The sequence below is a fragment of the Ochotona princeps genome, chromosome 2 (assembly GCF_030435755.1).
Source record: "Ochotona princeps isolate mOchPri1 chromosome 2, mOchPri1.hap1, whole genome shotgun sequence".
Classification (NCBI taxonomy): Eukaryota; Metazoa; Chordata; class Mammalia; order Lagomorpha; family Ochotonidae; genus Ochotona; species Ochotona princeps.
Genome location: NC_080833.1, coordinates 6,189,365 through 6,216,440, shown reverse-complemented (window position 1 = coordinate 6,216,440; position 27,076 = coordinate 6,189,365). Strand labels below are relative to the sequence as shown.

Here is a 27,076-nt window from a genome sequence, read left to right as displayed (position 1 = left end):
GTCACAGCAATTAGTGTTTTGGTTAACAGGCCTTTTTTGTTTTCTCTCACCCAGACAGAATGTCACAAATAAATCCTCTCCTGCATTTGCATATTAATTGGATCGGAGACGTCAAGCATCTTTCATTAAAGAAAATGATCTGCATATTTGGAGACATAAAATAGTTATTTTGATGGGTTTTTTTTCCTAAGATCAGGGGGTGGGGGAGGAAGGTGATCGGAGCAGTAGAAATTGAGGTAGAGCGAAGGCAGAGCCAGTGAGTCCTCCATCTGCGTTAACCCTGTGCAGCCTGGAGTTGCTGGGCCGCACTCAGAAAGATCTCAAAGATGTCTGTCAGCCCAGGAGCCAGCCAGTGGGGCCCCTGGGCACTGGGCGGTGGCCCAAGAGCCGGGAACCCAGCTTGGCAACACCGGAGTCCTGGAGAGGAGGCGGGCTGCTGGCCCCTCTGGCCTTGCTCCCTGGTTCCTCCCTTTGGCTCTGGCATATCCCCTGGGGCACTGGGTGGGTAGTAGGCGGAGGGAGTGGCGGAGGGCCCACCTCACGTGTCTGGTCTCAGAGCAGCACTGGGTCTGTCCTGCCCAGCCCTCCCGGTCCACCATCCCATCCTCTCCGACCTTGGGCTTCCCGTGTGCCCTGCTTGTTCTTTGCCAGTCGTCCCCCCTGTCTCCAGCTGGAAAGTGCTCTGGGGGCAGCAGCAGTGAGGGCTGTGGTCATTATCACATGCACTCGAAATAACCCAGAAAGCTGCAGGCCCCATATTAGGGCATGAGTCCCCTTGGAAAGCTGAGGGAATGTCCGGTTTTCGATAGGCAAATGTGGCCGCCCGAGGCAGCCTCATGCCCCTCCTGCCTTACTCTCTAGGTGCTTGTTCGCTGCATTGGCACTTCTCTGGACAGGCAGAGGGGTGACCGCCGCTTCAGCTTGCTCAGACACTGCCTTCCTGCGAAGCGCTCCCTGGTTGCAGTCTCCCAGCTAGTTCTGCAGGTGTCTGGGAAATGAGGAACTGTGTTCTGTGCCCACAGCTAGCATGTTGATGCTTCACTCAGAGCTTGGTACTTCTGACTCTCCCAAATGCACAACCCTTTGAGATACTTATCAGGACTCGAAACTTTGTAGCCACCACCTTTGGGTGCTGGCTGTGGTCACCAGCTTGCAGTCTGATCCCTGGTTTGTAGTGGATTGTCCCTCTGCCCTCCCCATCCAGACAGCAAGATGCGCTTCAGCCTACAGGGCTGGGAGCTGCTCTAGGGACAGCCGTGGCCCTCCAGTGCCACAGGCTCCTTCGCAAAGCCTGCACAACTCTGTGCTCTTTGCCCACTGTTTGACTTTCAGTTTTGAAGTGCCCAGTTCCTCTGTTCTCATATCACCCTCATGGTGCCAGCCTCCTGGACTCAGCGACCCTGGAACTGGCCCCATGGCCAAGATGTGAATCTGTCTGCCAATCCAGTACCATGCAAGCGGACCAGTCTGTCCTGACCTGGTGCGGCCCTGGTGACCCACAGAAGCCTGCTGGTTTGATGCTGCCTTCCAGGGAGTCAGAATCTAAACGCCCGGTGTATGCACTTGGGTCTTCACCTTGAACGTCAGGGTCCTTCTCTGCAGCCACCTGCTCCTAGCAGCCAGTGTGTCCCAGCAGGACACGGCTCCCGGGTGCCAACGGAAGGCAGTAACTGCAGCTCTTAGCTCAAAGCAAATCAGTATGAACTCTGACCTTGCTCGGGTTGCTAGAAACTGTGCCGTTCTGGCAGGTCCTCTCCCTTCTCTCAGCCAGTTTCTTCCCAAGCAAGAAAGCGACAGTCATTTCTGCTACGTGCAGGGTCTGTGGAATGTTTGGCTCAGCTGTACTAAGTGCCCAAACACACACAGGCCTGGGTGGGGTGAGCCCTGCAGATGCCGGCTGCAAGGGTGGCATGCTTGGGTCTGCTACCCACCACCCCGCGGGCGAACACACCAGAAGGATTCCCTACGTTGGGAGATGGAGGTGCTGATGTCCTGAGCACTTGGGCTAAGCTTTGCCCCCAGCTTTTACCCCTTTCCCACCCTCTGCCCTTCAGTGACATTAGCCACATGTGCTTCTGGCTGGGCAGGCACTGAGGTGAGGGTCTCATGACCCTCTAATTTGGGATTCTTCTAGAAGCAGCCTAAGGTGCCCTTTTTGGGGAACAGGTGGACGGGCCGAGTGTTTTATGGAGTCTGGGGGAGTCCTTCGGCAGCCGTATCTGTTAAATGCCAAGAAGCCAAGTTGGTTTAATATGATTGTAGCTGCTGCTTTGATAAATCAAAATAATTAAAAATAATAAATTTGATTCCTCAACCAACAGGCCGTGTGTGGGCTCTGGGCCGGGGCTGCAGGGCTAGGGCCGAGGAGGTAGGAGGAGGCAGCAGGACCAGGAAGGACGGTCTTTGTGGGATTGTAAACACAAAGGTGGACGAGACCCAGCCTAGAGGTCAGCTCCGCAGACTGATTGGGGCAGGAGTGTAATTCATTGGCAGAGCCATGCGCAAGCCTGGCCTGAACTCCCAGCCGGGCCTGCCCCAGCTCTGTGGCCATGGGCCAACCTCGGTTTCCTCACCTGTCAATGGGGTGACAGCCCTGGCTGTGTGAGGAGCCAGGGTTTGCCAGGGGCAGCTGGGGAACCATGGGATGCTCCACAATGCTGGGCAGTGTCTCTGAAGACCCTCACTGGCCCCCTGCTGAGCAGGCCTCTCTGGGTCCTTCCCTGCACCTGTTTGGGTACTGGCTGTGGCCAGGGCAGCTAGAATTGGTCATGTCGCCCCAGCTGCTTCATATGCCCGTCTGTTTCTCTGGGATTCTCCCTCACCACTTAGGTGGTTCTGTGGATGCTCAGTTTCTGTGGCTAGCTCTCCCCTGGTCCCAGGGCTGGGTTAGGGAGAAGCAGGGCACCTGCTGGGCCCCAGTCCCTGGTGCAGCCAGGGGCCTGGCAGCCCTGAGCCGGCTGAGTGGGTGGGGGCTGGAAGGCCACCAGCGCCCTCCTCAGCAGCCATATTTGGTGTCTCAGCTGAAGTGTCTGAGCACCTGGAAATCTGAGCTGAGTGGAGCGGGCAGGGGCCAGTGGGCAGGGAGGGGACAGGGTGTCTGTCTCTTTAAATGCACTTTGTGTCAGCGTGATAAGGAATTTGATGGCTTTATCAGAAATACCAAAGCTTTATTTAGCAGGGTGAGGCTCACACCACTCAGCTCCACACAATCTGCTGATAAATTGCTAAAAAGAAAAGGAAAAAGCCCCAACAACTCAGCGGCAAGCCAGTGTGCCAGGGAGGGAAGGGAGCAGGATGGGGAGCGGGAGGCTTCACTGGACGTGTGGGGGCACTGGGCTACCACAGGGGTACTGAGGGCTGGGTGGGCGCCCCGGGAGCTGGGGCAGAGGCTTTCTGGAAACTGTTGACAGGCGGGCATAGATTTTTTTTTTTTTTCTGTTACTAGGTGAAAATCCAATGATGTGTTTAATTCCTTCGGTCAGGCTCTATCCCAGGTCACCCCAGGCTCTATCCCCAGGCCACCTTTATCTACTGGTCCTGTGCCCCCACCAACTGGCCCTTCCCAGTGTCCACCCTGAAAGGTCCCAGTGGGGGTCCTGGGACAGCTGGCTGTGCTGTGCGGACAGGGCCAGCCCTGATCTAGGAGAAGAGTCCAGCAAGGCCTGTCCGAGAACTGGCCCTCATTACAGCATTGCCGGAGGGAGGTCTCCACTCTGTCCAGCATCCTGCGTGGCTAGGAAGCCAGCAGCAGAGGGGAGGGCTGGAGAGAGCCTGTGGAGAGAGCCAAGCTCTGAGCTTGGGGTGAGGCCCTGGGTCACATGTGAAGGCCAGAGGCGCTGTGGCTTTGCCCTGCCTACCTGCGGCATTCCAGGACTTTCCGTGCCACCTGCCCACTGGGCAGCTCTTGGAGAGCAGCCCCGCCCGGTCTAGATTTCTCCTGCCTTCTAGAAGGTCAGCACAGCGGCCAAACGACATTTCCATGTATATTGTTTGTTTTCCTGCCCCTCCTGGGCAGCCCCTTCATTGGATCTTGATCTTCTCGCTGCTGAGCGTGCCAGCTGAGTGCGGCAGCCCCAGCTGGCGCTGTAGCCCACTGCTCTGCCTGGGTCCTCTGCTCTCCGTGGACCTTGGGAGCCCCCCCACACACCTGCCCGAGACATGGCCCCCAGCGACACCTCATGTGCGCTGTCCAGCTATGCATGTGGCTTCCTCCAGAAGGGGGCCAGGCATTGGCTCTGTGTGCCCACATCAGAGCCATGTGGAAGGGTTGCGGATGGCATGTCATGGGTGGTGGATGAAGGGATATTCCTTTTTTAAAATTTATTTTTATAGAAAGGCAGATTTACACAGAGGTAAAGATCTTCCATCTGCTGGTTCACTCCCCAAATGGACAGAGTTGAACTTATCCGAAGGCAGAAGCCAAGAGCTTCTTCTGGGTCTCCCATATGGGTCTAGGGACCCCAGGACTTTGGTCACCCTCTGCTGCCTTCCCAGGCCAAAAGCAGGGAGCTGGATGGAAAGTGGAACAGCCGGGATACAAGCCAGTGTCCATATGGGATGCTGGCACTTACAGGTGGAGGATTAGCCTGTTGAGTTACCACGCCAGCCTCAGAAAGAGGGGGTATTTCTGCCTCCTCTCTGCCAGCTCTGCCACCCAGAGGCTTAGGTTGTCTGTTACCATGGATAGCCTCTTCTTGGTGACCAGCCAAGTTAGTTAAGGAGAGGTCCACATAGGTGCCCCCAAGAGTAACATAGAGGCTGTGAGGTGAGCCCTCAAACAGGATGGAGGCACTTCCATGGATGGATGCTTCCAAGCAGTTATGGGGAGTCCAGGGCAAAGGTCAGGCCTTAAGGGTGACGTTGCATGGAGCAGAGCAGCCCTCCTGGCAAGACGGTGAGCAGAAGGCAGCGCTGACCACGGGCGAGGCCAGCAGGCCAAGTGCTAGCATGGGCCAGACTGGGAATCCCGTGGCTTTCCCTCGTGGAGCAGAGGATTAGCCCACAACCTGGGGAGGGGAAGGGCTGGGTTGGGCGGAGAAAAGCCCAGGGCAGCAGGGAGGAGCACGTGGGGGCTGGGCTGGCTGGCCAGAGTAGGGGCGGAGGGTGGAGGAAGCTGCAGAAAGGCTGAGTCGGGAGACAGACAGGAGGAGTAAATGGAAGTGACAGGGTCAGGCCAGACCTTTGTCCTGCAGCCTGATTAGAGAGTCTGCCCTGGATTTTTGAAACTTTGGGATGTTGTCGGACAAACTGGAGCTTAATTCTGTCAGAGCACTGGGGAGATTAGAACTGACATCCTGGGAGCACATTCCTGGCTGGGCACAAATCCAGCCCCCGCTGGGAAAAACCTGTGAAAGCATGGCTGGCCCTGGTGGCAGGCCGTGGTGGCAGCAGGGGTGCCGCTCCAGCCTCGTGGAGCCAGGAGGCACCTCTGGGAGGCAGGCAGCGTTGCTGGAAGGCTCCGGCAGTAGGAAGAATGGAGCCAAGCCCGGTTTCCAGCCTTTGCCCAGCTGTGGCACGAGACTGGAGTGTGCAGAGCCTTGGTTTCTGAATCTGTCAAATGGAGCAAGACCCCTAGAACTTTGATTTAAGTCGTTGGCATAATCTTGGGCAGGTCAGGGAGGCGAGTGGAACTGCTCTCCACCCTCAGCTGTGGCAGAGCACGGCTTGCTGAGAGAGACAGAGCTCCTCTTGCAGGGAGGCCCACCACTTGGGGTGCCGCAGCTCAGGCCTGTAGGAGACCCCAGTTCCTGCATCAGGTGTGCCTTCTCATTGGCCAGCACCTTGAGGAGTTGGCAGTGACCTTAGACGAGGATGACCTTGCCCATTGCTGAGTTCCCAGGAAATCTCCCACCTCCCAGCCCAAGGGTGGCAGGAGTGGGCCCTCCCTTCTGACTCCTCCAGGCCTCATAGCTGCCCTTGAACCAAGAGCTAGGGTGGGAGACTGATGACCAGGCCCTGTAGTCCCAACCCAGGCTGTATCCAGCACCCCTCCCTGCTCCCTTCCAGATTTTAATGACTTCTAAATATTGGTAAATATTTTGGCGCAACATGGGCTCTCACAGCAGAGAGTAGAGCTGTGTGCAGTTCAGGACCTACAAATTATTTATTAAAGATCTGAGATGCGGTGCAATTATGTGGAAAGAACCCAAAAAAATGAAATAAATAAGTAGCAAAATAAATAAATAACAGCCCCACTGGCCTGTTGAAGGCTTGGGGAGCGGCACACATGATTGCCGGCTTGATGAAATCCCCCCGGATGTAATGAGCTGATTTTCTGCTGTTAATATTGCATCTGCTGATGAAGGATTCGTTAGGATAATGGAACGAAGCTAAAATATAAATGACTCCCTGTCAAGCAGCAGCTTTTGTTTGTTGATCTCCTGACAGTTCCTGGGCCGAGCCAGGGGCGTCTGTATGCACATGCGTTCAGGAGTGGGCAGGGGTCTGGTGGTGAGAGGTGAGAAGCCGTCCTCCTGTGGGTCCTCTGCTCCCCGGATGGTCCGGCCTTTCCCTTCCAGGTGGGGCTCCCTGAACTTGGGGAGAACCCAGTAGGCAGGGAAGGCAACAGCTCAGGCCCACCTGAGCAGGGAGCTGGTCACCCCCGAAATGCCAGGTGGCAGCTGAAGTTCCCTGAGGAGCACAGTCAAGAGGTGTGCCAGCTGGGCCTGCACACGGGAGCCGCAGAGAAGGAGGATAGGCCCTCAAGCGGGGATGTCCTACAGGGTGGCCACCTTGCCAGGGCTCCTGTGGTGGCCTGGGAATGTCCCCAAGCAGCAATTCGCCTTGTGCTCAGAGACCAGAGGGAAAAAGGACCCATTTGAAAGACAAGGTGTTGCTACTTAGTAGCCTCTGTTTCTTTTTCCCTGGCCCCCATGGAGCCAATTATTTTTTTCAAATTAAATGATCAGTTTTCATTGTATTTTTGCATTCTCATTGTGTTAAGGTGGATATAAGGGGAGCTCTCCTGTGTGTTGGTTCACCCCCAGATGCTTGCATCAGACAGGGCTGGGCCAGGCTGAAACCTGGGCCTGGCACACGTGAGCGACAAGGTATCCAGTACTTGGAATATTATCTACTGCGTCCCAGCTGGATGGGAAGCAGAGCTGGATATTGAATCAAGGTGCTCTGAAGGGGTACACAGCATCCCAAGAGGCATTTTAACTGCCGTAACTGCTGTAAAGCGCACGCGCCGGTGGTGTTCAGTACATTCACAGTGCTGTGCAGCCATCATCGACATCTAGGTCCAGTACCTGCTATGACCTCAAACAGAAGCCTTGTATCCATTAACAGTCACTCCCCACTGTCCCCTTTGCCTGGCTCCTGCCCTAGATATTTCATACAGATGGCATCATGCAATCTGCAGCCTTTTGTGTCTGGCATCTTCCTTTCAGCATGTTGTTTGGTAGGTGCATCCATGCTACGGCGTGCCATCAGAATGTCACTCCTCCCTTAGCTGGATAATATTCCCATGTCTGCGTGGACTCCATGTTTACTCGACTTTCTACTATGGCCGATTTGGGGTGTGTCTATTTTTTGGCTACCGGGCATGGTGCTGGCACACGCTTTCTGCACATGCCTTCTGTACTTACGTTTCTGCTTCACGTCCCCAGGAGGGGAAAAGGCAGGAGCCCTGGAAGCTAATCCGGCACTTCACGTGCCCCTGATGGGTTCTCATAGCAGCCCCAGGGATGGATGCTCTGTGAGTCTCGCGGCTTCAGTTGGCCTCCATCCCCTAGGTCTAGGGCATATGTCTCACACATAGTAGGTGCTCACTGGAGGCAGGTGTTCATATCCGCCCACTCTGTCGAGGCCAGGCAGCCTGTCCGACCAAACCGCACAGCACTCTGTCTTGTTTTACCTTCCCTGGGCCTGGCACAGGGACCTGCAAGCAACATAGTGCGAGCTCAGCAGACACCTGATGTTCATTGTGGAGCAAGCATTTTCCCTGCAGAGGGTCCAGGGAAGGACTCAGAGCAGGTGCTGTGGAGAGGAGGCATGGCCTGTCCCACTTGGATCACACAGTGCATGACACCCAGCCCAGCACCCTACAGCCCCTGAGAAGATGTTCTTTTTTTTTTTTTTAAGATTTATTTATTTTTATTACAAAGTCAGATATACAGAGAGGAGGAGAGACAGAGAGGAAGATCCTCCGTCCGATGATTCACTCCCCAAGTGAGCGCAACGGCCGGTGCTGTGCTGATCTGAAGCCGGGAACCTCTTCCAGGTCTCCCACGCGGGTGCAGGGTCCCAAAGCCTTGGGCCGTCCTCGACTGCTTTCCAGGCCACAAGCAGGGAGCTGGATGGGAAGCGGGGCTGCCGGGATTTGAACCGGCGCCAGCCGCTAGGCCACGCCACCGGGCCCAAGATGATGTTCGTGCTGGCTCCTTTCTTCCTGGGGAGAGCCACCGGATTCCAGTCCGGGGTCTCAGGAGAGGGGAGGCAGGGTGGCATTTTTCTTGGAGCATCATCCTCACCAGGCTCAGTAAAGGACCCCGGGGGCCTGAGTGGGGAAGGGTCCAAATGTAGAGCGGGTTTGAGGATCCAAAGCCAGCAGCCAAGGATGGAGGTGTCCAACAGGGCACCTCCCTGCTTTTCATGCTGATTAAAAGCTAGGACTGAAGAGAACAGTTGGTCAACCCCAGTCCTGTCCCCAGGCCACTGGATCCAACCTCTGGACTCTGCACAGAGTTGTCAGGATTCTGGCCAAATGCCAATCAACCAAGACTGTTTAGAAAAACCCCAGAGCTGGTCCAGAGGCCTGCTCTGATGCGTGTTGCTAGACAGTGCCCCTCTCCCTGTCCCACCCTTCCTAGTGGTCCTGAAGCCAGCCCAAGCAACCCGAGCTGCCTCCCTGCCTGACACCGGCATCTGCTAGACTTGTGCAGGCCCTAAGGCCCCCACAAGGTCCTGCTGACCACTGTGTGAAAGTTTCAGACTTCCTCTGACCTCTGCTCGTTGCCTGGTTGTTCTGGGCTGTCCCACGGGCACACATCTCCTGGCACATCGACCGTCCAAGGATGCTTGGGCCCGGCCTGCGGCCTTTCTCACCCAGCCTTCTGTCCAGCAGGGCTCTATTCTTTTTTATTTCTCTCTCTTTCTCTCTCCCTCTCTCCTTTTCTCTATTTCTCTCTCCTCATTCTCCTCTTTTTTTTCCCTCATTCTTTTAACATGGTTTTCCTAAAAAGTTTTTTAATCAATCAAATTTGAGGCAGAAAATAGGTTTTGTCACGCCTGGTCCCGGGGTAATGTGACTCTCACTCAGGCTCCTGACAGCTCCTCGCTGCAGGAAGGAGGCCAAACAGAATAGTTCCCGGGGAAAGTGCCCGTTTCCATGACGCTGCCCTTGTTGTCCATGCTGCCCCTCCTCAAGCCGCCGTGGACACGGCCCCAGCTCCTGTGAGAGGACTGGGCTGCCGGGGTGAGGCTGTGTGTGTGGGGGGACAGGGCGGTGGGCTGGGGGAAGGGAGAAGGAGCCACACTGGGGGGAGATGTGTAGGCATGGCAGCCCTGACAGCTGCCCTGGGTCCCAGGGCCTGAGAGGTGTGGGGCGCAGCAGGTAGAGTATCTGCTACTATGCCAGCCGAGCCTCCCGACCTGGAAGCTGGGCAGTGTGGGTGAAGGCCAGGCAGGAGCACCAGCCAACAGGTTGTGCAGATGGACCGTGTCGCATCAGGCCCTGGTATGCCGGTCCCTGTGCTCCTTGCCCCTGAGAACTTGGCAGCCCCTCCATCACCCTCAGCTTCCTTCCTGCCTCCCCCAGCCCCCCACTCTCCCCACCCGTGCTCCCTGCAGGCCCTCGGTGTCTTCCCTCTCTGGACCGCTTCCCCTCCTCTTCCTTCCCCTCTCTGATGTTCACCCTCTCCTCTCTCCTACTCTTCTCACTCTTTTATAATTAATGATTAGTTTTAATTGGTTTGCTTAGGCAGCCCGACAGCAAATTAACGGACGCCAACCCACGGCTGCTAAGCTGGGGTGTGGGGAGGGGTGGGGGCTCTATGCTTCCAAACTGGGCTGGCCAAGGCTGACCCAGAGGCTCACGTCTTGGCCAGTGAGCTCTGGGAGCAAGGGGGAGGCTTTACGAGTGGGAAAGAGCGAAGAGGGCTTTCCACGAGGGGTCAGGCCGGTCCCCTCGCGCTGTGTGCCATTGTCTGTATTTCATGCTCCACATTTGCTCCCGAGCCCTGGTCTTTGGAGAGGCAGGGTCGGGGAGGAGAAGGCAGGCAGAGGCTTTGAGACCTCATCCTCCTTCCTGTGCCATGGGTGACAGGGTTGGGAACTTGACACTTCTGGGGCCAGGATCCTGCTCTTTCGCATGGTCAGGAGGGAGGAGGTCACAAGGCTGTTGTCGCTGTGCTTTCGGCCACCTGCCAACCAGCAGCCGTCACAGCCCGCGAGCTGCCGGCCCCGGCTCTATTCCTGACTTCCCAGACACTTCAGCACAGAACTGTGAACCTCTGTGGCCTCTGCTGTCTGATCAGAATAGGAAGGATTGATTCAATGTGTTAGAGGGACTGACGGGTGATGCTGAACAGGTGCATGGGTGGTTGGGGCAATGGACAGCTGGGCAGGTGGCATTCAAGTGGGTGTCCTACCAGGAACCCATGAACAAGTTTCTTTTCTTTCTTACCTTGAGCTTCCCCAAGGGTGGGGCCCGGTCCTCCTCTGGAGTTTCCAGCCCCTAGCCCTCCAGAACCCACCTCCACCCCCCACCCCACCCCCTTTGAATTGCATCAACTTTCTGATTGTCCCAGGCACTGGGTGTGCCAGTCACTCATTCACACAAGCCAGGACCAGGCATCCAGGGACAGTGAGGGGCAGGGATAGCAGAGGATGCCCAGGCAAGAAAAGAGCTGAAGATGACCCCTATGACCCCTTGGGTACTTCTGAGGTCTCTGCTCCCATCAGAGACAGCCTCCCTGTACTCATTGGCCAGGCGGCCTGCCTGGCAGGCAACTGACCGGACCCCCATGCACGTCCTGGTCTGCACACATTCCTGCTCTCCCCTCCCCCAACCCCCGCCTGGTGCAGCCCCAACCAACTCCGGGAAAGTTTCCTCCCCGATTGTTGTGTGTGATCAGATCTGCAAGTTGCTCTCTAAGCTTCTTGTCACATTTTGACTTAATGAAGTGCAACTGCTGAGGGATTTGGGTTCAGCGCTCTGGTCTCCCGCGCTCCCTTGTTGTCAGAAAACAGGGGTGGTTGGGGACGGCAACACCGCACTGCAAGTCGTTATCATTCCGGTCAGTCTGTTTAACACAAAATTAAACAAAGAACTAATTAGTGCCTCATGAATTAATAAATGCACAGTTGCCGGGGAGGCTGGGAGGGGAGAGAAAGGTGGTAGAAGGGAGATACTGGAGTTGTGGGGTTGGGGGGCTTTGGGGGTTCAAGGGAGGCTTGGCTGGGGCACCTTGAGAGATCCTGGGCCCGAGAGCTTGGGCTGGACAGGACAGTGGTGACACTGCGGCCGGGCTCCCAGACTGCCCATCGGGTTCTGCATACTTCGCCACAGAGGAGGCCTGCGGGGTTGTGCGTCTGGCCCCGTGGCCTGCCCCTGCTGCCAGCAAAGCTTCTTCAAGTCATACGCTTCTCAGTCTTTCCCTCTCCTACTCCCCTCTGTGCCCACCTCAGCCTCTACGTGGGTGCCGCCCCCTTCCTCTCTGCTGCCCCCTATCTTCATGGTCCTCCTTGTTCCCTGTGGAGTGCTCACCTACACTCCAGGCTGTCATGGGCAGGCCTTCCCTCTAACCACTTGATGCCCACCAGGACCGCAGCCCTCCCTGAGCCCCGTGTGCCACAGGGTGGGCTCCACTCTGGTGGGCACCTTCTGCCCTAGGCAGCCCAGCTGCACAGGTGGGAACCCCTGGCTGAGGACGGAGCCCTCCCTAGCAGGGCATGTCAAGTATAATTAGCATTATCTATCTAAATGTGTCCCGGGAACAGGAGAGCGGGTACCAGGTCTGGGTGGCTTTCCGAGGGCCCTGTGCAAGGTCACCTCATCTTCGGCAATCCCCCCAATCTGATTTGGGGATTACACAGCCTAAGGAAATTGCCGTTTATTCCTCTTGCATCATTGATAAGCCCCAAATGAGCGAGAGGAGAGACAAATAGAAAACTCTCCCTGAGCGAGTTTTCTCGGGGTGCACTCCGAGGTGTGTGCAGGGGTGGGGCGGAGGCATAGAGGGGCCAAGGCAGCAGGTAGAGGGGAGTTCCTGGGGCTTTCCCTCTACGTCCAGAGTCCTGGTGCATTTGAACCTGTCCCCCAGAACTGCTGCTCAGAGCTAGAAGGTCTGGGCCGAGTTGAATGTTGGTCAAAGATATGGTTGAGTCATGGTCCTTCCTATCCTGGAACCCAGGCAGGGAGTGCTGTGGCTCACAGTTGGGGACCCCAGGGCGGAAGGGGCTGTCTGCAGCCTGTTGCTGTGGGCCTGCATCTTCCTGGTGCCCAGCCTCGGCCCACCCCATCTCTGTTGCCCATATGCCACAGCAAATAGCTTGGCATCTGTCATTTGTGTTTTTCGGGGCCAGTGGAAAAGGGCAGAGGAGCGATGGCTGCTGAATTTGGTCCTTGTCCCCAGGGGGCCCCCATAGCAGTACCCCTATGCTGAACCCCATCTACCAAGCAGTGTGCTGACCTTTGCCCAGAGGTGTCCTGAGAGCCAAAACTCTCCACCACAGGGCCCACAGCCGGCCTCTGCCACTTCCTGAATCTCCCACGACTTATGGCGCCATGTGCTTACATGGGCCAGAGGCAGAACCCACTCAGTGTATCTGGATTTCTGCCCTCCCCACCCAGCCACCCACCATGGCTATCCCCGGAGCATCAGCCCCTCAGCCCCTAGGGAGGTGGGGACGCTTGGGCGCACAGGCAGAAGGGCTAACAAGTCTCTGTCCCCCCCGCCCCGCCTGTCTCCCCAGGATGAAGTGACGCCCCCTGCTGCAATTGAGGCGCCTCTAGGAACCCCTATAAAGGTAAGACCTGAGCCTTCTCACCCACTCGTGAGCCGTCACCTGACACAGACATCACCTTGTTCTAAGTCAGCTCTACTGCACTGCCAACTGGGGCCTGAGAGCAAAAGGCAGGTCTTCATGGGAGTTTCTGCTTGGTTCTTCAGCTGGCAGGGGCAGGGGCAGGGGCGCCACAAGGACTGCAGGCTCTGGGCCAGGACCGTGCTCTGACCATCAAGGCCTGCACTCCCTCGTCACAGCAGTTTGCCTGCCATGGTGGCCGCCACCGGCTCCCCGCACAAGTCCCATCTCTGGCTCTGCCTGTCTGCCTTCTTCCTGTAGAGGCTGGCTGGTGCAACCCGCTTTTCCCCAGGCCCAGGACTGCCATGAAGGCTGGAGCTGCCCTGGCCTCCGCAGGCCATCTCGGTCCCCTAGCAGCACGAGGAACCACGGGGCCACCGGGCCTCGGGCCCCAGGCGGTGCGGTGTCAGAGGTGGCCGGTGGAACGCCAGTGTTATGTAAATAGCGGGGCTGCCCGGTGGGCCAGCCGGCTGGCTACAGCCATCCATCATCTCGCTCGGCGGGGCGGGGACAGACGCGGCACCGTGCGCTTGGCTCCAAACCTGTTTGTTTTCCCTTTGTCTCTCACGTTGCGGGGGCCCGCTGCGACGACGGGGCTCCGGGTTTTGTCCTGCCGGCCCCCTCCTCCCCGTCTCCCCCCCCCCAAGCCACCCCGGGAGGACAGGGGGGGAAGGGAAGAAATTCGCCAGGCTCCCACCACCGCGGCAGCCCTTTCGGACTTCAAAGGATCCCCCAGCATTGTCTGCGTCGGCGGGCAGTGGCCCTGAAAACGTGATCAGAGGCGGCCCGGTGTAGGGCAGGCCCGGCCCGCGCCCTGCGCTCTCGCTGAGGCCCGTGGATTCCTCCCTTTGCTGCCAGCACCACCCTGGTTACAGCCCTGCTCCCGGTCGGTTGTCCTCTCCTCTGCCTTTCTCTCCCTGGCGCCCCCGTCCACTGCCTTCTGGCCACTCCCCTCTTCCCCACTGAGAGCCGTTCCTGGATAGCAGCTTGCCTCACTGCTCTCCCTCTCTGGCCCGACTCTTTCTCCTCCCTGCGTTGTTGCCCATGAGCTGCTCACTCTCGCTGCTTGCTGTGTTCTGTGTTCCTGCAGAAGGTCCAGATGCCTCGGCTCCCAGGCATCCCAAGTCCTGAAAGTCAGCCCCAGCTACTTCTGTCTCCTAGCGTAGGGCTGGGCAAATCACAGCCCACTTTTGTAAGTAAAGTTTTATTGGAACACAGCCATGCTCATTCATTGTTGTCTGTGGTGCTTTCACTCAGAGTGGCAGGCTGGGTGCCTTAAAAAAAAAAAAAAATCAAAGCCTAAAATACCATTCAGAACGTTGTCCCCTGCTTGCTCACTCTGTCTTCTGTGATGAACTATACCCAACGTTCAGCCTCCCTCTGTGACCATGCTTGTGCCATCCCCTGGGCTCTTGCTCCAGTGCGACTGCTTGGGGAGCCCTGTGCTGGGCACTCACTGCGAGGCTGCCCACAGTCCTGCTCTGTCCCACAGCACCCTCACTGCCTCTGCTTAGGGCCCCAGCCTCTGTCCATGCCCGGTCACCCCAAAGTCCCTGCTCCTCTTCTTCCCGATAGCCCCTGCTGCCTCAGAGCCCTGGCTCCCAGCAGCATCCCGGGTGGGGCCCTCTCTCCTGCAGCAGTCAGCTGTTGTGACTGGCGATGGCTAGCCTGGGGTCACAGTTGCTGTAGAAGGCAGCAGCATCTTTGGGCAGGGTCTGTGAAGATCTCTACCCTCTGCTCAGAGGTCCCGTGAGCGTAAAAAGGTGCGGCTCATGGAAGGAGTCGCCAACCTTGCGCTATCTGTTGCAGGCCCTGAAAAAGGGCACAGGCTTCTGATCACGTGTGGAACAGGAGAGGCTAGGGCTGAGCCTGGGCCCAGGAGGGGGCAAGGGTGGGAAGAAGGCTGAGAAGGGCCTGGTGGGCAGCTGTCCTGTATCAGAGACCACGACTGCTATGCATTGCCCCCTGCTGCTGTGGCCCCCCCAGGAGCCAGGCTGCAAGCTCACGAGGAATTCCTGGCAGGAACGGACGAGAAGGGAGCCATGCAGAGGTCTGGCATGAGAGCTACTGTGCCTGGCGCAGGGGCCACCCTCTCCTGCTGCTGTGGAGACGCTGCTCGTTTTTCAGATTAATTCCTTGAAAGGCAGAGTTGCATAGAGAGGGAGACATACGCATGCGTGTATGCTTGCACGTGCGCACACATACACACACGGAGAAATCTTCCATCTGCTGGTTCATTCCTCAGATGGCTGTAACTGCTGGGGATGCTGGACCAGGTCAAAGCCAGGAGCCTGGAACTCCATCCGGATCTCCCACACAGGTGGTAGGGGCCCAAGCACTTGGGTCATCTTCTACTGCTTTCCCAGGCACATTAGTCAAGCGAGCTGGCTGGGAAGTGGAGCAGCCACAGGTTGAAGCAGCGCTCATGTGGGATGCTGGCATCGCAGCTGATGGTTTACCCCAGTGTGCTGCACCACCAGCCCCTCCTGCCGCTTCAGCTGCAGCCTCTCCCTGCAGCACCCCAGCCCTTAAAGTGCCTCTCCTCTGCATCCCACCAGTTCCTCTTGCTCTTGGCCTCTCCACCACCCACAATGCCGCCCCCCACAACTCCAGGGCTTGTGTGCTCTCTCCCTCTCTCTCTCTCCTTTTCATCTACTCGGAAGGCTTTACTTTACTTCCTTGTCACCCTAATTGATTGCATTAACCTTTCAGCGTATTGGATTTCCCCGGCATCGTGCAGAGAGCCCTGTGCAATATGCTTATAATCTGAGCCATAATGGACAGTTTGCAGTCAACAAGCCCCTTCTCCCATCGGTCCCGTTGACATCTCTCTTGCCCAGGCCATGGCCACTTCCCTGGCAGCCAGGGGTGGGGCAGGAAGCAGACACAAGCTGGGCCCCAGCGATGGATCTCCCTGCCCCTCCTCTGCAGGATGCACCTCGGGCTCTGCATCTTGCTTTTCCAAGCTCTCTGGCCCAGGCTCTGGCTGTGGTGAGGCTGCTCAGCTTGGCCCTCTGCTGCCTGGACTCTCTGCCTGACACACTGATCTGGGGTTTATGGAGAAAAGTATATGTGCCCTGTTCTGCTCTGTCCCAGGAGAAGGGCGTCAGTGACCGCTTCAAGACAGCTGACTGGCCAACAGGAGGCCTCTGTAAACCTTCTAGAACCCAGGCCCGTTCCTGGGAAGCATGTGGGAGTGTGGGAGGAGGAGGAAGGGCATCTCCCAGAGACACAGAGGAGAATCGTTCAGGCCCTGCCACGGCTGACTGTGGGTGAGCAGGGCAGAAGCGACTTTTCCCAGTGGTCAAAGCCACATCTGGTTTTCCTACCTTGCTCTGTACAGTGTGATTCAGGCACCTGCTAAGACATGTCTGAGCCTCTTTTTCACACCCACCTACCTTCCCCATAGACGGGAGATGTGACACAGGCAGCAAGGCAGAAAACCGGGCATAGTCTGCCAGGAGACCGGCAAGACTGACCAGGAGAAAATGCTTCTTGGATGAGCAGCAATGGGCTCCCTTGGTGCAGGCGCTGATAGGCACCTGCTAGTTTGTTAGCAGGCGGAGGATCCCACCCTGTGCCAACTGCCTGGTCCTGGGAGCTCAGCCCCAGGCCTGAGTCCTGGCCCCTGTGGATTCTGGCCGGACTGCCAGTCCTTGGCCTGGCAGCCTGCTCAGCCGGGTCTTCACTCAGGACAGGATGGGATGTCAGGTTGAATATATTAGTGTCAGGCTGCAAGAGCTGGTCGGAAGCTTCCATTAGCCCAGTGGTCCTTCCCTCGCCCCCGCCCTCTGCACGCTGTCTTCTCCCAACCACCCCCACCCCCTGCTATCACTCCATCACTCCGAAGGGCAAACTTTGGCAAGAGGGGGCCAACCCTGGGTCCTTCCCCTCCTCTCCCAAGGATTTGGGAGGTGGACAGAGGGCACAGCAGGGAGAAGCCGAGCAGCGAATTAAAGTTTGTGATTGTCAGTGTCAAGAGAAGCTAAATAACCCTGTAACTAGTATGAAGGTGAATTCACGGTCTGCTGCACACGGAGAACATGAGTGTCTGGGAGACGGGAGGGTGTGCAGCCCAGAGCCCGCCTGCCACAACGGGCAGCCTCCTCCCCAGAGACCCAGGCTGGCGGCGGGGTTGGGGGTGGGGGGAGGAGAAAGACGTGCTCTCCATCCCTGCCCAGGAGCAGCTGCCCAGGAGCCCCAAGTAGGGGAGAGGACAGGGGGCAGCTCAACTGCTTGACCACCTGCTGGCCCACACCAGGGAGCCAGGGAGGCATTTGTAAGCACCAGTGGTATACATTTGTTGGCACACAGTAGTCCAGGCCTGGGGATGCGGAGCCCCCACCCAGATCTGCGTCCAGAGCTAAGCCTTGTTGAGCAGTACTCTGTGCCAGGCTTGTGCCGTGTTTCCATGACGAGTCTGTGCCATGAGAGCTCTTCGCCTTCTCCCCCTGCTTCTCTGTAACCACTCAATCAAGGTGAAGTTCACCCTCTTAAAATGTGACTTGAAGCCCCTTCACAAGGTGGGTGATGCTCACTTCTCAACTTTTCAAGCCTCTTCATCCCCGTAGAAAGAAACCCAAGACTCAGGGTCCGTCACTCTTCATGCCAGCATTCCCTTTGGAGGCTGAGAAAGTGGAAGGCCAGAGAGGGTCAGGGACTTGGCTAAGGACACACAGCAGGAAAGAGATGGGGCTGGAGTTTGAACCATGTAGTGTGACTCCAGTGTTCGATGTCGCAGCTGCCCCCACTCCAGCGTGTGCAAGTGTGTATCGTGTGTTTCTGATAACCCAGGCCTAGACTTGTATACGCAAACACATGGGCCTGGACCCCATTCAGCTGTCTTCTCACCAGGTACACTCACATACACAGAACCCCCCCACATCCCTCCATAGAGAGCCAGTCGCTCCTCCCCTCCGCCCCTCTCTGCTTCGCTTCCGCAGCTGCACTCCTGGAGGCAGGGAGCTATGTGGCGCTAGGCAAGGCAGTGGCAGCCATAGGGTAGCAGAAGTAGCCTGGGGAAAGAAGGTGATTTCAGAGTTTTAGATGAGAACCCAAGATCTCTTGCAGCTGATGGCAGAACTGAAATACTATGTCCACACAATATTCCAGAACAGATGCTTTCCGCGGATGGGGCTGCAGGCTGGGCCAGGCCACAAGGGTGACCCCACCAGTTCTTTGGGCCCTTCCTTCTGTCATTGTCGCACCTGGGCCGCTGCTTCTCAGCCTTTTTCCTTCCCCCCCTCTCATCTTTTGTTTTCCCACCCTTAAACTTTTTTTTTAAAATGGAGGAAAAAAGGCTTTGTGACCACCCTCTCGGACTTGCAAAATTTGTGAACTAAAGTGGAACTATAACCACTTTTGGTGAGAGCTAGACCCGGGGACAGGTAGGCACACAGGAAAGGGAGTCTGTTGGATTTGGTTTGGCTTTTTTTTTTTTTTTCCTCCTCTCTCCCTCCAAAGCGGAGGATCCGGCCGGGCCAGTTTGGATATTTATTAAGAAAAAGCCAAAGATAATTAACTTTTTTGTTTTTGTTTTGTTTGCGGGTGCCTCCCCTGCTGGCACTCCTGACTGCCTGGCAAATTAAACCGCTCCCTGCTCTGGGTGCTGAGCTGCCGGCAAGGCTGTTGCTGGCTGCCCCGAGTCCGCCAGGGGCCCGTCAGCTGCCCACCCTGCCACCACCTTGGGTTTCAGACCCTGGGTCACCTTATGCCATCACCGATGTCCCCTCTCCTAGGCCCTGCTGATTCCAAGAACACCCTTTAGAGCAGGGTAAGTCTTCAGTGGGGACTGGGAGAGAAGGGGCTGCTGTTTGGGGCTGTGGCCAGAGCTTCTCTAAAAGGAGACGGTGAGGGGACTGTGGGCCTCTCTGCGGACAAGGGGCTTCTTTTGGGCCATTTTGGCGCTGTCGGCCTCCCAGAAGAGAGAAAACAGAGTGGAGAATGGCTGGAAGTGCAGGGAGAGGCCGGATTTGGGCCAAGCGGCTCCTCAGCTCTTCTCCCAGGCGGCTGGTACACTGCCAGGACCCATGGCCTCTGGGAATGCCCTGGAGAACACCCTGGGCCACAGAACCAGCTCATGCTAGCTGTCTACCCCTGATCTGTCTACACTTGGTACTAGCTTCTGCCCTGCTCCCACCTCCCACCCACCGAGCTAGCCAAGGAGTGGTCAGCGAGCCTGGGACTGGGGTAAGAATCTGGGTGCCTCCGGTCAACTGCCCCAGAACTATAGAGCCCCGAGTTCAAGCTGTGACATGAGCCAGAGCCAGTCCCCAGGACAAGAAGGTGGCACTGGGGGGAGCTGGGACAGCCAGAGTGAGGGAGACCAGGGTGGCCAGAGCTGTCTGGGGTTGGGGGCGTGGCCTGCCCCTCCCATGCCAGGGCCCTGTCCTCTGTCCCTAGGCCTCATCCCAGCCCGGCAGGTAGGTCACTATTGCCAGGTCCCTCCAGGTAGGGAGTCTGCTTTACAGCTGGACACAGAGGAGAGGGCATTTGTCAAAGCTTTGTTGGCCCCCCTTTTTTTTTCTCTGAAATATAAGGATGTGCAATTTTTTTGGTTTCAATTTAGCATTGGAGAATTTTATAATTTAGTAATTAAAATCTCTGATAGGCTTTAGAAATTGCGGCTAATTGAATTTAATGGGAAGATGATTTTCAATTTTATTTGATTACCGGGACCCCTGGCATCGGTATTTATGGGAAAAAAATGGGAAATGTGCTGTGTGGGCTAAGATGGCATAATTGAATTAGGGATAATCGGATTTCTCCGTCATGAATTTCACTATAATTTTCCTATAATTTTCCATTAGATATCTAGTTTACAAATATTCACAAAGAAATGAAGCTCTTTCGGAATGGAGATTGCTGGCTAACAGGATTATGGGGCCGAGCGTGCGGCTGTGCCAGCCCCTACACTGCCATAATGCAATCCCTGGGTCCGCCTGACACTTAGCGTGGCCTCAGCCCCTCGCAGCACCACTCTCCCTGCCACGCCTCCCCCCTTTGTTTCTCTCATCCTTATCTGGCCCTGCTCTCATAGCTACCTGTGCACGGCCGTGCCCTCTCACGCCCAGGCCACAGAGGGCTGTGCACTCCTGCGCCTCCCCCTCCCCATAACCGGCATCCCCTTCTCCCCCGACCCCCACCCTCCATCGATCGGCCTGGGAGTGCTCACACGCAAACATGCGGACTCCCTCACAGGTGCAAACATGCTGGCTCACATGCACACGCAGTCCCTTGGCCGAGAATTCTGTGCCCTGGCCCAGTCGCCTCCGAGGGAACCAGTTTATTGGGATCCTGGGGTGGGGTGCGGGAACAAAAGGAGCTTTGTTCAAGTTTATGTGAAAGTTACAAATTCAAAATGAGAGCAGATAAAGCAGGAGATACCTGGTGTGTAAACAGGCTGGTGAGTGAGAGGGCCCCAGGCTTGGGAGGAGAGAATGAGAGGGCAAGCGGGGGTGCCAGGAGCCGGGAGCCAGCTTGGGTGGGGGAGCAGCTCCCCCAGTGCTGCTGCCGGGTGCCGGGGTGGGTGGGTGGGCGGAATGGCTATCGAGGTGTCTGCTTTTTGTCCTAGGGGTGTCTGAGGAGGAGCTGGACGCTCTGGGCATGGCGTGTTCATCTCCCGAGTCTCGGGCACGAATGTCCTTCCTCCCTGTAGCCTGGCCTCCCGGTCTCACAGGTGTCACCACAGCAGGGTTGCCAAGGCCAAGAATGGGCCAAAGCCTCAAGAAAGCCCTGCGTTCTAGGCCTCTCACTTGATAGGAGCGTCCAGTTGCAGAGCTAGAGAGAGGAGGTCTGGGAAGCTCTGCTTTCCCAGCCTCTGACACATGCCCCCATGAGCTCAAGGCCTGCATTGTCACCTCAGACCACTGGGCCTCTCCGGCCTGCTCTCCCTGCCAGAGCCCTGTTTCCTGGGCAGGGCCTGCTGAGCCCACAGTCTGAGCCCGCGCATGCTTCCAGGCAGCCCCTGCGCTACCCTCACCGGGCCCCTCCAGCTGGCCCTGCTGGCACTCCTTCCTCCCACTCTCTGTTCCTCCCCTTCAGCCATGCCTCACCTGCTTTGCCCACCAGAGGCCCCAGAGTCCTCGCGAAGCCCAGACAGTTGGCCCTACCTAAGGACCTGGGGAGGGCTGCGGGGAAGGAGGTGCTTTCCCAGTCCCCTCCCAACCCTGACAACCATCATAGAACCCCCAAAGCACATTCAGAGCCAAGAGCTGAATGGGGAGCCCAGAGGCAGAGGCTCCCTGTACACCCAGAAAACCCCTCTCCATCCCCATGTCTTCAGGCATCCTACTACATCCGGGTGCTTGAATGGAACGGCAGAGGATGCGGTACGAGCCTGATAACCAGATCTGCAAGGGGATGGAACCCTTGTCTGGGGCATCATGGGTGGCAGCACCCAGAGGCTGCTGAGATGCCAGCTCTGAGTTCCCAGATGGGGAGCAGGCAGTGGCACTTGGCAGGTAGGTCAACGAACGCGTTTGGGGCGTTCGTGGAGTGGTGGAGTGGCTTGCTCCAGATTCCAGGATCATGGGCTCGGGGAAGTTCGAAAAAACTTTCTGGCTGCCACTGTCACAGAAGGCTGAGAAGAGGCCTGAGAGGGGAGGGCTGTGGGACAGCGAGGAACAGGGTTACAGAGGGGAGGTGGCCGGAGGAATGCTACACTACACAGGAGGGCACTTGGCCCTAAAAAACAATCTGAAGGGGTAAAAAAAAAAAAAACAGACAAGAAAAATAAGGGGAAAGTAGGAGAAAGAGTAGATTGTTAACTTCCCTGACTTCTTTGCCCCAAGGCCTCTCTGGGCCCCTCCCTTTGCAAAATAGAAATATTGCAAAAATAGGCCAGTGCCGTGTTACTGAATGCTGCCCAAAGACCAGAAGCAGCCGGCACCCTGTTCCCGTCCCTCACCCACTGCAAGGGGGGGAGGGTGGGCTCCTGGAACAGGAGAAACATAGGGACAGGGAGGGAGACGGCAGGAAGGTCCAAGAAGGGACAGAGGGAGGGCTGGGGACCATGTGGGAGCCACGTCCTCCTTCAGCAGAAATGCCCAGGCTGCTGCTGACCCTGCTGGCCACCCCTTAGCCTTGTGTGCCCCTCCAAACCCAGTGGGAAACTTGGGCCACCAACATTCCAGGAGTGCCCACATACATGGCTACCACGGGGACATGCGGGGCTGAACGGAGACCATGGCCAGGACTTCACTGCTTTCACTCTGAGAAAAGTGCCCGGTCCCACCATCAGGTGGCCAGGGCCAGGATGGGTTCTGCTGTCAGAGGTCACGGCAGGGAGTGGGGAGTAGCCCCAAATGATGAGCAGATCATTGGTGGCGGGCTCCCTGGAGAAGCTGAGAGGGAAGCCGGGCCGCCTGCTCCAGTCGCTCTTGTCAGGGACCTGGGGCCCCGAGGACCGTGAGGCAGGAAGAGAGTGGCCAGGGACGCTGTGTCCAGGAGGCGCGCGGCAGGTGCGGAGAGCCACGGCCCAGATGAGGGGCAGCAGAGACCCCCGCCCCCAGTGTGCTTCTCCCCCGCCACACACGCTCCTCCAAGCCGGCAGCCAGCCGGCAGGGGAGAGCGAGGCAGAAGGGCGCGTGTGGCCCGACCAGCCCTGATCGGGCGCCTGCGATTCTCTTCTTCCCGGAACTCAGGAAGCCACAATAAAATGAGGGAATCCGGGCGCGAGGGGCAAACACCACCACTGCGCTACTCCAGGAGCCCCGAGTCGCACGGATGGGAACCCTGGAGCGCGCGACCGAGTGAGCGCAGTCCTGGGGCGCCTCACACACCTGTACCCGCGCTCGCGGAAAAGTTTGCGCGGCCGCGCGGTGCGGTGCGTGGGGGCGCGGGAGCGCGCGGCGGCCGTCGGAGCGCGCGGCCGAGTGGAGCTGACGAGCGCGCTCCCGCGACGGCCGGCGAGCCTCGGTGCGCGCGCACGAGCGCTGTGCCCGCGCCTCGCTCGGGACCGCACGACATCTCCCCCGCCTTCTCCTCCTCCCGCATCTCCGACCCGCTCGGCTCCGCGCGACCCCTCCCTCCTCCCGCCGGGCCCCGAGTCCCCGCCTCCCTCTTCTCGAAGTCCAAGGTTTGGGGACTCACTGAGCCAATAAGGCCGGCCGGCAGCCCTTAGCCGGTGCGCTGAGGGCGCGCGCACGAGAGAGGGAGAGAGAGAGACAGAGAGAGGCGGGCGCGCCGGCACGGCCGAGCGCGCGCCCATTCACCTCAGCGCCTCAGCGCCTCAGCCCCTCAGCGCCGCAGCCGGGCGCGCGCGCGGGCGGGCGGGCCGAGCTCTGATCTTTCACCTGCCGGGAGCCGGCGCGGGCCTGGCTGAGGAGGCGGCGCCGCGGCCGCCCTGCCAATCACCGCGGCGCCTGGCAGCGCCCGGGCCGCTCCCGCCCGCCCCGCTCCCTCCTGCCAAACTGTTACCCTGAGTGTTACCGTCAGGAGCAATGACATCAGGGTTTTAAAACAACTTGTTATTCGGGGAGTAATCAGTTGCAATTAGGCATTAATTAAGTATTATGAAAGTTGATTATTTAAGTGAATTCGGCTTTCGACTCTCCGACTATGGTGAGTACCGGCAGCGGGGCGGGGGGAGGGCCGGGGGGCGGCGGGCGCTCGCGGGGCGACCCCGGCGGGGGTGCGGGGTGCGGGCGCGGGGCGGGGCCGGGGAGCCCCTCGGGCTTCGCTGGCGCCGGCCCGGTGCCCCCCGCCCACCCCCGGCCACCCCATCCCAGCCCGGCCCGGCCCGGGGGTGGGGGGGCCGCGCTCCACCAATACTTTCTGTTTGAGTTGACTAAAGTCGGGAGCGGCGAGGAGCGTGCGGGTGCCGGAGAGTGAGAAGCGAGCGAGCGAGCGAGCGAGCCGAGGCAAAGTTTCGCCCGGCGCCCGCCGCCTCCCGGCCCTGGGCGGCCTCGCAGCCCCGGGTCGGGTCGGTCCTCCCGGGGCGGGCTGGGGGGCGGCGGGCTGGAGGGAGGGGAGGAGATCGGGGACCTGCGAGAGACTCAACAGCCTGTTTTCTATCTTTTTTTTTCTTTTCCCCCCTTTTGTTTCTTTTCGTGGTGGCGTTCCTCGAAGAGTTTGGGACCAAGGAGAGGAGAATGGATCTTGGAACAGGTACGGGCCGGTGGGAACCCCGGGGCGGCTCTTTCACTTTTCTTTCGCTTCTTTTACGGAAGTTCTTATTTTTAGCCCAATGAGGTGGCAGCTGAGCAGGGGGTGGGGGCGGCTGGAGGGTCGGGGCGCGGGCGGCACCGGGCACCGGGCGCCGTGTCCCCGCCGGGGGCTGTGACTAACCCCGGGCTTGTCATTGCGAGAGCACCGGGGGCCTGGGGGGCCGAGCGCGCTCTCGGGGCTTTTCGAGGGTTTTTTCTTGTTGGGCTCCGTGTTGGGGTAGTATGGCTCCGTGTGTTTTGTGTCCCCCCCCCCCGTGCAGTCTGGGTGTGTGTGTGTATGTGTTTTTATTATTTTTTTTTTAGTGGGGGGTGGTTTAGTTTTTGAAAGCAGCGTCCTGTTGGGAAAGGTGGTTAGTCTGGTTTCGGGGCGACTGTCTCAAGGTAAAGGAATTTAATTTATTTGGGACAAGGCTGTGTCGGATGATCAAGCTACTTATTATGGCTAATGAGTGTTTTTCACCTGAGAGTCTGTGGGCTGAGGCGCTGTTATCAGTTCAAAGTGAGGGGCCCAAGACTCTCTTTCCCCTGTCTCCCCTTCTGAGTCCCCACCCGGGCACTGGTGATGGGCCACACTACTAAATTTAGGCATCTGGGCCTGGGGCCCCAGCAGACCAGGCTAGGGCTGGGCTGGGGCTCCAGATAGCACAGTGCTGCCCGCCCCCCCCCCGTGAGTTGAACCCTGAGATTTGAGGGGTGTCACCATGGGTTTTAATCTCATCTTGCTGTTTGTCTTCCCTTCCCGTGTGGGTGCCCGAACTTGGCCTCAAACTCCCCTATTCCATGACACCAGATCTTGAGTAAGACCTACCCCCCCAACTCCCTCCCCCCACCTCGTGGGTGGACAAAAGCAGCTGTCTACTTCCTTCGTGTTTGAAAAGTTGATCTTCGATTGGGGCTCATCTCTGAACGTTCCCATTGCGTTTATGGAAGGCTAGGTGGTAAAGGTGCTGTTAAGTGTGGTTGTTTGTAATAGGGCCAAGTTCACAGCATCACCCCTGGGGACCCATGAGCTAGCATTTGACCTCCTGAGGGCAAAGGGGAGCAGGCAGAAGGGCCGTAGACAGCTCTGGGGGACCCAAGGTAGGCCACCTCGGGGCCAGCTTCAAGCAGAGGTCACACCTGAGCATGTGTCTGTGTGTGTCTGGAGGACGGGTTGTGAGCAGGTGTCAGACAGTCCCTGCCAGGTGTGATGTTGCTGATGGGATGTGTTTGGAGGGCCTCAGGACCTCTGGGCCCAGGGAGGGTGTGACGCCCCCTGCCGGGCACAGGTGCCTAAGACAGCCGCTGCCACCCTGCCCCTCCCTGCCCCGAACGCCCACGGAGAGCCAGCCCGCCCCCACTTCTCATCAGGTGTGTCATCAACTCCCTCTCAGGCCACACCCCCTTTCTTCAGAAACAGGGTCCCCACCCATCCCAGCCAAGAAGCAGACCTGAGATGGGCCTGAAGCTGAGGCACCACCCCTACCTGCCGCTGGCATGTGGGCGGGCACGCCGGGCGAGGCATTACTCAGCTGGGAGGCGGGCCCTGCTCGTCTTCCTCCTGCTCGCCTGGTTGGTGCCAACTGGAGGTGACACCCATCTTCCTGCCGTTCGCCAACCAGGCCTCCCTGTCTGCAGTGTAGGTGCCACTCCAGGACCCTTCAGCTGAGGGGTGTTCCCATGAGAGCAGGGACCTCCCAGGTCTGCAGGACGTGGGTGACGCAGCCTCTGTGGCCTTGCTGCCGAGTTTTAGGGATCCTTCACTTCCCCCAGCACTCGGAGACAGGCTCTGGAAACTTTTCCTAGAAGCCAGCAGGGCCCCTGAGGTCAGCCCGTCCCTCCTACAGCTGGAGCCGGGCACTCCCAGTGGGACCCAGGCCTGTGGCCACTCGCGAGCCAAGTGCCAAGGTATCAAACTTCTGACTGCTTCCGGAGGAGTCATCCAGTGATAGCATCTCAACCTCTTCTTTGAACTTGGAAGTTTCACTTAATTAATCTTAGAACTTCAGAAGAAACACACTCTCCCCCACCCCCACTTCACTCAAAAAGGGAAGAAGATGGGGCCTCTGAGATGCCCCTGGAGCCGGGCTCTGGGCCTGGTGCAGGCATCCTCAGGGGCCTGGACCACTCTTCTGACCCCCACACAAGGACACTCCAGGGGCAGGCTGAGCCTCTGAGTACTCAGGACTGGTACCACGGGAGAAGGGCTTCTTTCTTTTCAGGGATCAGCATGGCAGCTTCAGTCGAGGGCATCCCTAGCCCAGCCCACGGCTGGGGATGCAGGCCCCAAAGGGCTGCCAGCACCCGAGACCAATGGGCACCAGTTCACATGGGTTAACACCCTGCTGACTCCAGTCGGGTCGGGGCCCTGAGACACTCCAGACGTGAGCAGCTCAGTGATGTCTCAGGAGGGCTCGGCAGGGTCTTAAGACCCTCGGGGGCCATGTTGGACCCCTTTCCCCCACCGTGGTTCAGCCAAGGGCTGGATCAATCTGGACGTCTTTAGCAATAAAAAATGCCGATGTCGTCCTAATTCACCAGGCCCCGAGATGACAGCAAATTTACATTTTTTAATTAAACTAGCAGCCAGTTTTTATGAGAGGGGGTTGGGTTATGCAAATCAAATGGTTGTGTACGGAAGATTAGGAGAGTTTGGGAATAAATTCCACAAATGCTAATAAAAAAAGGGGGGAAAGAGAGAGAGGGAGGGAGGGAAGGGAGAGGAAGAGAGAGGACCTAGTTCCATTAGGCCCTTTTAGAGTGATTTCCCTAGGGGAGATGGGGGAGGAGAAGGAGGGAGGGGAGGCCACTCTGAGGCACAGGTAAATCCATCCTGCAGTTGGGGAGCTCCCAGAATTAGCCCCCACCCCCCGGCTGACTGCTAGGCCCCAACACCACTG

The 27,076-nt window shown here is 58.0% G+C and overlaps 2 protein-coding genes across 2 annotated transcripts in view; one reads left to right on the top strand and one right to left on the bottom strand.

Moving 5' to 3' along the window:
• Positions 1–524: 524 nt before the first annotated feature.
• Positions 525–27,076, bottom strand: part of PGD (phosphogluconate dehydrogenase) — a 298,830-nt gene continuing 272,278 nt past the window's right edge. The window contains exon 14 of the mRNA XM_058675047.1: positions 525–535. The gene's annotated coding sequence lies outside the window, so the exon portion shown is untranslated. The remainder of the gene's footprint in view (positions 536–27,076) is intronic.
• The window catches only part of CASZ1 (castor zinc finger 1), a 48,076-nt gene continuing 44,422 nt past the window's right edge, over positions 23,423–27,076 (top strand). Inside the window, exons 1-2 of the mRNA XM_058675030.1 lie at positions 23,423–23,592; positions 24,100–24,138. Coding sequence (XP_058531013.1) covers positions 23,544–23,592; positions 24,100–24,138 — 88 coding nt within the window. The 5' untranslated portion in view covers positions 23,423–23,543. The remainder of the gene's footprint in view (positions 23,593–24,099; positions 24,139–27,076) is intronic.